Consider the following 14,192-nt stretch of genomic DNA (forward strand, 5'->3'; position numbering starts at 1 on the left):
CTGCACTTAGTACCTCTATTGTGGAGTTACACAAATAAAAAAAAAATGGAACAACGAGTAACCAAATAGGCTACCATTTCTGACTGTAAACACACAGGTCAATGTGGAAAGGCAGGGCATTCACAAGGTACAAGCGTGACTAATGTCAAGCTGAGTTTCATCCCAGCAGTGAGAGCCTGACATGGGGAGTTGGGTGGGGCCACGGCCTCCTGGTGTCTCCACAGTTATTGGTCAATTTCTTGCAGGTGTGATTCCTCCTCCTCAGCAAACAAACTGTGACCTGTCCACTGCTGACACTGCTACTCCTGCTAATAGGTTTGTGTGCATGTCTGCATATATGTATGCACAAGTGTGTGCATGATGCATTTTTTATTCATACGTATATGCGTACCAGTGTGTGCACGCAGGAATGTGAACATATATATGTATGTGTACACAAGCATGAATACGCAAATGTGCATGAGCATGTGCATACATGTACTAGGTTTAAAAAATGTTCTTTATTTCTTTTTCTTTTACAATGACGCTGTAACGGAGCGAACCCTCCGTTCCTGCTAGGACATTATTTTTTAAACGTTCGCGTTGATAGCGGTTGTTTGGCGTAAGTACGCCGCTTTCGTAAATTTTAGTGCGCACCATTTATGTTTGCCGGTTCGCAAACTCAAACACATTCGCTGGGCTACTGTACACCACCATAATATACTGCAAATCACTTAAGTATCTGGTTTTAAACATTAAATTGATTTAATTAGTTTACCATACCATGTTCAATAAATGCAATGTTAGGAGTTGCTACTAACCGTGGCTTATTCCGTTTGTTCCGTTTTCAAACTGGAATGACGTAACCCGAACGTCACGATTCTGTGCAATTTTATTGGAAGCACCGGACAACAAGAATTGGTTATTTTGGGGGGGGGGGGGGGATCATACAGTGAATTCGTAATATTTGCTCATACCCAATTAGATATATTATCCGTTGCTACTTTTTATATGTATAATGATTTCTATATGTAAAAATATATACTGCCATTTCTTCTGAGATAATTGAATATTGTATGGAAATGGTATAGTCTGTATATAGATAATGCAGTGTATATAAGGAGGTCATTTTTGAGTATGTAATTGAATGAGTATGACTGATGTGCTGATTATTTTGTTTTGTATATATATATATATAAATGTTTGCATAATAGTTGGGGGCACTTTTGTTAATATAACACCCCTCTTGGGTTGCTCAAGATTGAGTCCCATCTCAAAAGTTTATTGTAAAATCCGCCGGCCGAACGTCCTTGTAACAGATGCAAATACAGTCAAAAGAAGATGGCGCTGCCTCATGTCCGACATAATGAGATGGTCGCAGCTTTGAAGAGTGTGAATGTTAACTCGGCATGGGATTTTCTACGGATCAGCTGTCAATGTGTTTATTTTCAGTGTTACTGGATTAACAGGCTCAAAACACTTCAGTTCAGAATCTTGTGGACTCCCTGGGAAAAATCCTCTTGTAGCCTCAACCAGTACTAACTAACTGGCCACAGACTGGATTGATTTGGATGATTATCCCTCTGATGCTAGATCAACCAAGGTTTTGGAGACCAACACCAACCACAGCCACAAGATCTGACATGCTGAAAGCAACCTGTTCAGCAAATACAAAGGTGCTTCATGGAACCTTACTGATAGACTATTAAGTGAGTCGCCTTATAGAAAAATGAATGGGTGCTTTGCAGACATTTAAAAATGAAGTTTTGAGCCCTTTTCATGCCTGGGAATTTATGGCCTGAATGGCTCATCCTAGTAGACCCTGTTGCAGCAGTACACCCCGTGGATCTGGCCTAATCCTGACCGCGCCAGTGAAGACTGCACCTGCAAGCCCTGTATTTGGCCTGTGTCACTGCACGAGAGCGACCCCTCTGGCTGGTCAGGCACCTGCAGTCTACCTGCACCAGCTGAATGTGAAGTCCAGTCCCTCCAGTGAAATTCTTACATACATGACTGTTGGACGGCAGAGTTAAAATAAGCAACAGTTAGCAACACACTAGGGGGGGACAGAAGGTCTTTTCTCTCTCCTGAAACATGGAGGCTGTTGCAGTGCTCGGACAGGAAAGGAAAATACAATAAACAGGAAAAGAGTGGTTTTAAACCAACTGAAAAAGATGGGATGAGGTTTCAGCCAATGGGAGCAGTAATAACTCGAGAGAAACAGCTAAGGACTACTGGATATCACATCTTTTGAATTTCAGTTGGCCATTCATTTACCTGTAAGCAGACTGTGCACCACTGACTGCAGCCATTTAACTTTCCTACTACAAGGTAAACTATATTTATTGTCAATAATATACAGTATATTGTTTATGCCAGACCATTGCCATACCTTACATTTCTGCCAGCTGAAAAATGCACTGAATACATACATTGTTTATCAGGTTTATTTACAGCATGTTTCATAATAGCAAACACATTCCAGTCTCAGTCTTAGGAGGCCTCTGAGTATGGCTGTTCCTGAACAGGCCTGTTGGGCTCCCTTTATGAGAGACAAAGACCGAACCACCTCGGCCGCAGTCTCGCTGCAGCTGCGCAGACGCAATGAAACGCGCCACCAAAGGTCCGTGCAAAATCCCAGAAACGCAAAGCCCCAAAAACTGCCCCCTTTCCGCCCGAACCGGGGCTCATCCTGAGAGGAAGCGCACTTCCTTTACTGAAAAGTCTGGCTTTGTCCTTCCTGTCGTCTCAGCTGCGGTCACTGCTGTTATTGTTTCAGGAACAGGAAGAAGAGTCTCACGTGGACGTGGAAAAATAGAAAGAGACAGCGATGCACTTCAGCAGCGGGGGGTTTGAATGAACAGCTGTGCCTTTGGAATGTCCTCCGCGGCACGACTCTGTTAACCCTGATGAGCCAGAACAACGACCCCATTTTTACCTTCCAGGGTTAACAAGGGTCCGGAGAGGGGGGTTTGGAAGGAGGGCTTTAGCATTATACATGTTGCAGATTCACTTTTCAGGGAGAAGAAAATTCATTTTAGAGCATTTACTCAGGCTTTCACATTCCTAGATCTTTGTTTTTGTTTCAGGAATCCACAGGCGGGGAGACCGGTTGGCTCCACTGCAGTCTACCCAAGACCAGCGGGTACCTGGACACAGGGGAGACCTGGCAGGACCCCTCTCACCTGCTCAGCAGGCAGCGTTGGGGTGCTCAGAGCAAAGTGAGAGCAGGAGTAGAGAGAAGGGGGGACGAAGAAAAGGGGTGGAGAATTCTGCGGGGGCTCAGTAGCCGTAAATCTCGTTCTCCACCCACCCCGCCTCGCGGTAGGGCCTGCCCCGCCCCTGGCAGGGCTCGTAGATGTCGTTGGTGACGAAGCCGCTCTCCGAGCGCTGGCTCACGGGGTTGTCGTAGTCGTGGCAGAGCGCTTCGGGGGAGGGGCGGCGGAACGACGTGCTCCTGGCGTCGGGGCGCGTGCCGGCCAGGTCTGTGTGGTGCTGCCGGCCGATCACCTGGTACACGTCCTGGCTGGGGGGGCTGCTGCACCCCCCCTCCGGCACACAGAACCGTGTGTCCTTAGGGCAGGCGCTCGCTTGCTCCTTTCTCCTGCAAACACACACACACACACACACACACACACACACAAGCGTAAACACACACACACACACACACACACACATAAGCGTATGCACACACACACACACGAGCGTGCACACACACACACACACACACGAGCGCATGCACACACACACACACACGTGTGCGAGCACACACACACACGAGCGCGCGCACACACACACACAGGCGTGAGTGAACACATGTACACACACGCACACACGTGCGTGAACACACACATACACACAAACACGCAGCCTCAGTACTGTCACCTGTAGATCAGGGTGTTTACCTTCGAGCGATGAGTTTAAAGCAGAGCACCGCTGAGGTCACCAGCAGCAACACCGCAAGGGGAATTGTAGGAAGAACTATGTAGGTGATGTTCAGGGCGTTATCTGAAATGCATACGTACACACACACACAGACAGACACACACACACGTTATATGAAACACACACAGACACAGAAGTGTTCTCTGAAGCGCACACACACGCGTGTGTTATATGAAACACACAGACACAGAGGAGGAGACCAGAAGCTGTAGAACTCCTCGGACTCCCGACGGATGAAGCGATGGCAGGAATGGGGGATCTACTCTGTGCTCCTGCTCAGGCTTGTGCAGAGTAAGTAATGTATTCCACCCTTTCACATCTCCACTTCAGCAAGGTTTCACAGAAAACCAATCAGATTAAATAAAGCAAACCATCCATGAGGGACAAAATGCCCTTCATTTGGTTACTGAGCTGTAATGGTAAAATCGTTTGCAATGTCATCAACCTGGGTAGTGTTTGCCTTTGTCTAGGTGACCTTCACTCTTCTTCTGATTTTTAAATCAAAGATAAAGAGAGACTTCATCTTACTTGCGGATTCAGACACCACTACTTTCTTCTCGTCCTCCAGTGTGTCTGGCGGAAAGTTTGGCCTCAAAGATATATTTGGGGCATCTAGAAAGAAAAATGATATTATTCCTTTCATTTTACGCTTCACGGTTAAGGTCAATTCAATTTCACTTCAGCTCATTCAGGAAATTAATTGAAATTAAAAACCTTATTGAACCTTATGGGCATGTTTAAATCCATGGACACAACTACTTCAGTTCTCAGGTTGAACATTTTATTCACATAGAGTGACCTGGTGACATTGAGAGAGATTCGGAGATCGGAAAGTGAGGCTTCATGAAACCAAAACTGGGTGGAGCCAATATATGCACTCAGTACCTCACTGATTTGAATCAATTCCTGCATTTAGCTGTGAGGAGCAAATACATTTTGATTGGCTTATACGAGTCAGGGACTGAAAGCCCATTCTAGCCCCATGCATTATGGGGGTTCACGAAAGCTGTCAGTCACTCCCTGAGAATCCAGTTTAGTTGCCTAGTGCATAGTGAAGCGGGTGCATGTGAGTGAATGGAGTGATTTAACTGAGCTAAAGGGAGGCGACCCTGTGGACGCACAAGAGCCAAATTTAAAGACGCAGTGGAACAATCTATAGTTCCCTGTAATTCACAGGAAAGTGCATCTAAACTCCAGGGTTGGAGGGGGAGATAAGAAAGCCCATACCGACAGACTCGTACTGATACAGCTCATACTGTTACAGGGCCAGGAAAGTAAGCAGCCTATTTGTGAGTGATTTCCTGCCCTCCCCTGGAAACTTTTATTTGGACTTAGCTGAGCCTTTTGGTGTGAAGGCTCTCCAAAGTAAAAACAAAGAAGGAAAAAGATGACGAAGGCCTACACTCTTACATAACTGTCTCCAGTCTTTTCTCCTATGATTTCCTACCATTCACCATTACAGTTAAAACAGCTATGTCAGTGCACTGCTCCCTCTGTGCCTGCAGTGTGAGCATGAGGGACTTTGCTCTAAAGGGACATTAAAACTGAAAAGAGATTGAGTAAACATAACATAGCAAAACATAACATAGCATAATGACGAGAACAGGCCATTCAGCCCAACAATGCTCGCCATTTCTGGGTCAATTCTCAAACTCGATTAGGTGGGCAGATGACACATTCCACACACATTACTGACAACACGCGTCTCATTCACACAGGCCCTCAGAGACCGGAAAGATCTGTTTATTTTGATTACACCCTCTAGGCCACTAGGGGGCCTAATTCATGTCTATGAACTGGGGTAATTGAACCCATCTGGATTTCAGATTACAGAGATTCATATGAACAGGAGAGTGACAAAATACAAAACTTACAATCAACTGAAAATTTACCTAAAACTATTTGAATAAATAAATGTGGACAATCAATCATCACTTAATTATTTTACAGTCCCCGCTTCTTCCTTTCTTTCTTTTATTTATAAAGTGCTTAAAGAGGCAGGTGTTGGAAACTAGCCTTGGCTAAGAATGTTATAATGCAATGCATCTGCGAACTCAATTTCTGAGTGAATCAATATTAATTTGTCACTATGAATTGAACAAATCAATTGATCAATAGGATCACAGACTACTGAGCTTTGTATGAATGAGTAATAAAAATAGCACTGATCTCATCAGTTACTATACAATAAACATATAAGTATAATGTACACCTGCCGTTAGGTTGTTTTAGGAAATTAACTTGCCAAAGTTCTACTTAACGTTGTCAGAGGTGTGCACTTACCTGTGTGTGTCCCATTGGCTGCTGTGGTGGAAACAGGGAGCTTTTCTGAAATGAGAATACAATATACTGCATTAACTTGTGCTGTACATATCAGTGCTTAATGTGGGGTGAAAATGTCTATTGACTTGATGAAACTACTGCATAGGGATTAGGGATGTATCCAAATCCGAATACTGTATTCGGGAAAGCACAAATAATGCGATGGAAACGAATATTTCTTATACCCGAAGTTGCTCGTTATTATTTGGATTCGGGGGAAAAAAAAGTCCGTTCCATGTCGAGTTCTTATAGCCTCTGTCTAACGTTACACGGGCAGAGAGAGAGAGAGTATCTGGAACTCCGGCACATAGCAGTTGCCTCGTGACGGCGAACCTATCATAAAGCTAGCTGGCATCCAAAACCCGTTTCAGAGGGTCTTAGAAAGACGTTATGTCTACACTGCGCGACCACACCATTTAAAAAGCAAGACAGTGCTAGGGAGACAAATTTGATTGACATATGGTTTCATGCAGTTTTATTAAATAATGTAATGACAAAAAATGTATGGTATACATGGTATAAACTAATTGTATGGTATAAAACGAGAATTGTATGGTATAAAACAATTTTTCTTGATAGAATCATTGTTTTCATAGAATTAATGACCAGAGGTTTTAGCTTAACTACGGTGCAAAAAGAACTACCAACCAGAGTTCTGCTTGACAACAGTGAAACAATATGCCCAAATGCCCGCGGAAGAATATTTCACTTTCAGCTGATTAAATCTATAAAAATCAATAAATATAAAAGTAGAACCATATAGTCATTGTTGGTAACCCGTTGTATAAGTGGAATAAACCCCTCCAGACTGTCCTGTTATTGGGAAGATAATGTAGCCCACTTCAGGGCTGGTTAAGCGACCCTCGGCTTTGCCTCGGCCGCATCACCACCCCCGTCGTACATGAAAGGAATAAACTTACAGGGCGACATAGCTCAGGAGGTAAGAGCAGTTGTCTGGCAGTCAGAGGGTTGCTGGTTCGATCCCCTGCCCTGGGCGTGTTGAAGTGTACCTGAGCAAGACACCTAACCCCTAATTGCTCCCAACAAGCTGATTGGTACCTTGCATGGCAGCCTTTCACCGTTGGCGTGTGAGTGTGTGTGTGAATGGGTGAATGAGAGGCATCAATTGTAAAGCGCTTTGGATAAAAGCGCTATATTAATGCAGTCCATTTACCATTTACCATTAAACCACGACGGGCTGTCCCGTTATTGGAAAACCCTCTGAAATGGGTTTTGAATGCCAGCTAGCTTTATGATAGTGTGATGTCCAGAGGCTGTTCCAGCAGGCTGCGCCAGCATCTCCCAGAATGCACGGCGCGCTGACTTTTGTAAATAGTTTGTGTGGGACTGTAAATTGTAAATATGTGTAAACAGTGAATTTATCGTGTGTAAATATGTGTTCTTGTGCTAGCTGAATTGTGTTGGTTGCTTTTAGTTTAGTTTTATATGTGTTACCCTGAGCGAATCAGCGGTGCTGTACAGGGGGGCTTCTCTGCTGTTCGCTATGGCGAAGTGTGAATCTGATGATTGTTTTACTTCTGGTTTTGTTTCTCAATGAAGTTTCATTGAGTTTTGAACAGACTCTGATCAGCTTCCTGATGGAGCTTTGTCTCGCTACAATAGTTTCGGCTTCACTTGTTATCTAGCCTATATTAAAATTTGTGGTTTTAGGTCAGAATGGTTTCACAGCACGCGTGTTGTCCCGGCTAACTAGCTAGCTGACTATTGAATTGTCTTCAAAACAACGGATAAAAATGCGTCCCGTAGCCATGAGTTCAATGCGCAACGCCTATTCTATTGTCCAAATAAGGGACGATTCCGATTTGCAGGATGGTTGGCACCCAATTTTCATCTTCTTAAAGCAATCCATACATACAGTACAGGGCAGTTTAGTCCTGATACAAAAGAGAACCCTGCAAAAAGGCTCATTTCAAGACTAAAACACAAGCGGGACATTCTTCTACATGGCAGGAAGGGGTTAGACATTGCTTAGAGCGAGACAAAATAAAAAAACAGTAACTATCACCTGACCAGTCATCACCACCTTTAAGAATGAAGACAAGTTAAATCATTGATATTGCACATACTGCAGCAAGACTTATAACAAAGTTAAATTCCTTTTTCTCTTCGCACACCTCATTGGCTGAGAGGTCACGACTGGGCAGTGGAGGACTGGCTTGCCAATGTCAGCACTGGAACAGTCTGGATTTGAAATGCACCCACCACGAAGCGAGGCACTTACAGCAAGAACCAGCATTTTAAAAAGAATGCATTATTGAGGACCCAACGGTCCTCAATAATGCATTCTTGCATCATCATATGAAGGCTGTAATACTTTGCTGTGTGGATGCCAGGGAGAGTAGCATTATGGCGATGGACACACTCAATAGATCGCAGCTCAGAAATGGGCTCACCTCGTGCGTACTTGCAGATGAAGTTGTTTTTGGTGTCACAGTTGTCATCGTTCCACCGGAACATGTAGAGACCGGCCATGCCCGGGGATGCTGACGGCTGGTGGTACATCACCACACACACCTCGTACCCGCAAGACGGCTCATCCCAATGCCAGTTCCTGGGGTCCATATCCAACACATGCGCACATTGCAGTGAACGTGACCATCACATGACACACACAGCACAGAGCAGAGGGCACATTTAAGACGCACTCATTCCTGCATATTATCTACATATGAACGCCAGTCGTGCGTAATACCTGAACGTGGCCTGGCTGCCGTCAAGCCAGTGATACTGTGCAGGACAGTCGTTGTTGCTTTCATGATGGCCCTGGCTCCTGCGCAGCCCGATCCAGAAGTCTCCGTCCGCAGCCCGCAGTTCCTGCACGAACCGCTCGATCAGTCGCTGCTCGTTCTCCGTCTCGATGCTCAGGAGCTCGCCGCCGTCGCTGTGGCAGACCCGCCGCGCTTCCTCGAAGTTCACCTTGTGATTACCATCCGGGAAGTATGCTATCTTGTAGCACGGCCGCTCCGTGCCGCGCAGGCAAATCTGCTGACCTTCGCGGAGGAAAGAGTCAGGAAACGGGCTGTGGATCCCAAAAACGGCGCACGCAACGCGCAACTCGTAACACTACTGGCGCACAACTGTATGTTACTATATGAACATCTTAAGTAATAATTTGTTGACACAAGACATAATGTTGCGCAACTGAATGCATTTTAAAAAATATATAGGCTACAGTTCTTCTGAAAATATATGGAAATACAACATTTTCTATGGAAGTAGATCGTATGAGATACTATATACAGTAAAATCGTAACATTTCATAACTTTAAATTGCAGCAGGTTAAACAGACTTTATTTACAATAACCACCAATTCCACTCGTCTGATTTTACATTCACTACATAATGTACTGTAGCCTACATTTAATTAGGCGCATTTTCAGTTGTGAAGTTGTGAAGAACTGTTTCCATCTTTTTAAAATCTATAGCTACAGGCAGTGATCCTCATTCCGTGCTAGTAGTGTGCATTCAAATTATGATACAGCACCGCACTACATACCTCTAGGCGCATAGAAGTCCACTTTATGACAGCGAGGGTTGGTTGAAAAGACACGTGTTATTTACAATGAGAAAATACACCGAAAACTGCTTCTATCCAATGAAAATTAGCAAATCTAATATCGGTGAAAGGGAACCAAACTGAAATTTCCTCTCACGCAAATCCTCGCATTGACCCACTATACAATTTGATGCCTGTTCCACAATAAGCTGTGCAACAAAAGATCCGTTTCTACAAGTCAAAGGAACGAATCCACAACAGGATGTGTGCCAATAAAAGCCCACAGCTTTCTTCGTGGACCACCGACTTCTGAGAAGTGAAATGCTGTTTGGAATTTTAATATCGATCAATTTGCTATCGTTGACATAAAAGCTACATTCATTCCACACTTCCATTCCTTTCTAATATTAAAAGACGTCATAGAAAGCTAAGGCTAGCAGCAAACAAATCGACATTTCAAAAGCGTAAGTAGACAACTTTGATTTAATGGAACATATCTAATATTTAATAACACCCAATAATAACAGAGACCATGAAATATGCGTTTGTTCCTCGGTAGCCAACTTACCACTGAACAGTTTGGCTGCGAAGCCTTGGAAGCAGAAAAGAGTGAGTAGACTTCCAATCAGTTTCATAAAATCCATTTCTTCATATTTTCAACAACGAAGGGCACCGAATCGATTAACGGTATTACAAGTAACGGGTAAAAACTTAGCACAAACAAAGCTTAAGTGTAGTTTTAATTTCTCCAAACTTCTGGTAGTAGAGTAGCCGACAGCCCCTTAGCTCTGTTGGCTGAGCGCTGCCGTGGTGGAGGTGCAGTCAGAGTGGAACGAAGTCTGGGAGCAAAACAGCGCGTCAGATCAAAGCCAAACGTCATCCTTTTAGGACTTCAGGAGGGAAGTTATAGCCTACGTTAACGCGAAAATCCTGCCTCTAAGCCTGCTATCAACATCAAACGGTCATTCGATCCGACGCTAGTCGGGCCCGAGAAACTACTGGCATGGCATGCAGGTTTATAATGTGTTCACGGACGACATTAATTTCGCCCCTCCTTCAAAAAATAATAAAATCAAATAAATAATAAGGGATATACAGGCCTACTTTCACACACACCAAAGCATTCAGAGTAAACTCAACTGTAAAATAATACATACACAGTGTCTTGCACAATGAATTGAGACGCGCATCATCCAATTATTTTATCGGAATCCGTCAAAAACCAGTTGTACTAATTCAAAGTAATTTAATCAACCCCAACATCAGTACATTTTGGACTGATGCAATTTCATTGTGATGTCAATTTTTTGAGAAGAATGTTTTAATAGAATTCTCAGTGACAAAATTTTGCTTTGAGAAAGACATTAAACCCCTTTTCCTTCAATGGCTATACATGGTGTCAGTAGGCCTATCAATAACAGAATTGCAGTCAGCCAGAATTCTATGGGATGTGACAATCTTACTCACCGGATGTGGGAATTGAACTGAAAATCACCAGAATGCTGGGTATATTGTGAGAGTACACTGTCCTGCTACCATAATGACATTACTTGGTGCAACAGTAAGCTTATTTGTGAAAATATGTAAAATATGCAAGTTTCTCTCGCGACACCTTGGGAACAAGATTACAAACCAACCTAGCCTAAATTAACAATATGAAGGCCTACTGCTTCCCAACATATTTAGGCATTTAAAATAGTTCAGCAGGAAAAACTCCAAACATAATCAGTGTATTTCTCACCTTTTTTTAAATTTAGTCTTCAAAATTGCCCGCATTACCTTGAAACAACAGACTCTCTATGTGATGAGAAATTGTAATCTGCCCCAGCACAACTGCAAATACAAAGGATGGAACAAACAACTTTTGGGTTTCCTACCAAAACAGTTATGGATTGAAATTAGTAGTCATACATTAGTGTTACTTTGCTATTTAGTAAAACAGCACAAAAAAAATGATGGTGGCAGCCAGCTTCAGCTTTGACAATAGGCAGTTTATTGCTGGCTCAGGGCTGGAGGCATCAGGGATGGTCGACATCATCAGAGAGGGGAATCTCCACATTTTCCTGAAGTGCCATTTCACGTTGGACTCACAGCCTCTTAACACATGAAGAACTCTTGACTCACAGCTGAATTGTGAAACTTAAAAACACTGATAAACATGTGATGTTCTTTTAATTATATAAATGTCTGCTTGAAAATAGTCCATAAGGCCCACCGAAAGTGTATTTACGAGGATGCCACAAATGCACGTTTTTCCCCTTTAAAACTAAATCCACTTATTCTGTGTGATGTACAACTCCTGCATGAGTACACATCTTTTCTTCATTTCTGGTGATCAAGCGAAACAGGAATTCCTTCACAGGCCTGGCAGTTAATTACTACCCAGGGCTCACAGTATGATAGAGTTATGGCCAATCATTTGAAAAGAATCAATATTTCACCTTCGCGTACTACACAATCCCTACAACATGTCAATAAGGACACAGAGCAGAGGGGTTTTCAGTGCCAAGTAATAACTTAAAAAGGATACTCATAAATATCAGGGCAAACAAAGCATACGAAGACTTTCAAGCAGATTAATAGCAAATCACTCCACTGATAACTGCTACTGATTTACACACTGAGGTACAATGAATTGGTAATTTCCAGAGATATAAAGATGCTACTAACATATAGCTGAGTCAGTGTTACCAGCAAGCTGGGAAGCCAATAATGTGATTGCTTTATCTTGTATTGATAAAACAATATAAAACCATAAACCGTATTTTCGTGTGCAATACTGTTTCAGCATCACAAGATAAAGCCCTCCCATATTTATTTAGAATTAGCGATTAGCATCAGAATGAATTTCAGCTGACGGTATTTTGAATGTACGAGGTGTACAAGGCAGATATTAATTTCCCTGCTGTTTAGCACATGCCTGCGCTCCTCATAACCCAACTGGTTCTCCCAGCACGGACCTCTGGCCAAGCTGGATGCAACTCTGAATGCTGAGCCACCCCCTCATCTGTGCACTGCTTCGGAAAACAGTGTCTCTGGCAAACGAAAGTGCCGAGGACTTAGCGTGCTCCAACGGAAACATTTTTAAATGAAAACCTCTGGCGGCTGCGGAGGGAGCCTAGCGTAATGTTTCCATTATTATATAAAATGACTGTTCTAACAAGCGATGACTGCTGAATATGCTATTGCTCACCAGAGAAGCACACGGAGGTAGAGGGAAACTGTTCTACACTCAGCTGACGCTTCAGCCTCTGATACTGTTTGGAGAAGATCGATAATCCCCACCTCTTTTTACCCTGGGTAAGAGATACTGGGGGATTAGAGGATGAGAGCAGGATTAGAGGGGGAAACCTGTATCAATTTAGATCTGAAGACTGAGTCAATTCCTGAAATAAAAATCCAATGGAGTCACTTTCTCAGAGCAGAGAGACACCTTACAGTTAGGATTGATTTGTTTATGCCGTGCTAGTGCCCAATAATCCAATAAGGTAGCACAAACTTGGCCATAGTGACACCCAGAGAGGAACTGTGTCAGGTGGCTCAGTCATCTTTACTGCTTAACAGTGCATCTGCTACTGTGACATCACATGGCGCAGTACATAATGCAGCTGACTCCAACCCATACACAAATCCCCCTGTGCAGCCAGGGGTCTGATTTCCCCGCAGGGCAGTCTCTGTACTGTGATCCCCTCTGCTTCCCCCATCTGAATCACAGAGCAGAAATACATAAGGGAGACTGTCCACTCTCCAAATAAATAAATAAATAAATAAATGGAGACGGTCCACTCTGAGTTCACATAAATAAATAAATCACAGAATAAAGAAGACTTCACACACCAAAAGATGCCTTAAATACGCTAGAAGCGTTCAAATTTAATAGAAGACGAAAACAAAAGTTTCAACGTTAGCTTTGTTCAGTGTTCTACTAAATATTTATGCTTCTCAGCTGATGGATGGAACGGTGGTAGGAGGCTGTGGCTGGCAGCATGCAATTCAGAGGACAAGCACTGCATGCCTCTACTCAGGCCACCTGAGTAAGTACTTGGTAGGGGGTGTCATTGCAATGGGAGGGGCCTACATTTGTGCATTCTTGATTGTATGAATGCTGGGAAACACAATGTTGAGATGAGAGGCGCAGACAAGTCCAACAGCAACAAATGGCCAAGAAGGCCTCATAGCATTATTTTAACACCAGACTCTTCAGTAATTAAACTGTCCAACGGTTAGTTAATTAGACCATGGGGATATTTGTGCACAGCAAATAGTTTTACAATGAGCGATCAATGTATAACTAAATTATCATAATGACATATTGTATTGTATTCTGCTATTGTGGTAATTGCATCCAGTTGCAAGCATTTTAAAGTGGTTTCCATTAATCATTATCTCATCAAATTGCATTAAACTGCATTCGTATAAAGAGTATCA

At 43.3% G+C, this 14,192-nt stretch overlaps 1 protein-coding gene across 2 annotated transcripts; it reads right to left on the minus strand.

Moving 5' to 3' along the window:
• Positions 1–2,410: 2,410 nt before the first annotated feature.
• laynb (layilin b) lies at positions 2,411–10,770 on the minus strand. 2 transcript variants are annotated; one of them, XM_064302077.1, is made up of 8 exons: positions 10,333–10,770; positions 9,765–9,785; positions 8,960–9,257; positions 8,661–8,818; positions 6,208–6,252; positions 4,453–4,536; positions 3,885–3,987; positions 2,411–3,583 (listed from the first exon to the last, which is right to left on the minus strand). In XM_064302077.1, exons 1-8 carry the CDS (start codon positions 10,406–10,408, stop codon positions 3,262–3,264), a joined length of 1,107 nt encoding a protein of 368 aa, XP_064158147.1. In that variant the 5' UTR covers positions 10,409–10,770; the 3' UTR covers positions 2,411–3,261. The 2 variants fall into 2 exon arrangements, with proteins under 2 accessions (XP_064158147.1, XP_064158148.1); XM_064302078.1 differs by lacking the exon at positions 9,765–9,785 and having other exon boundaries at positions 10,333–10,767.
• Positions 10,771–14,192: the final 3,422 nt, after the last annotated feature.

This window comes from Anguilla rostrata, chromosome 12, assembly GCF_018555375.3.
Source record: "Anguilla rostrata isolate EN2019 chromosome 12, ASM1855537v3, whole genome shotgun sequence".
Lineage (NCBI taxonomy): Eukaryota > Metazoa > Chordata > Actinopteri > Anguilliformes > Anguillidae > Anguilla > Anguilla rostrata.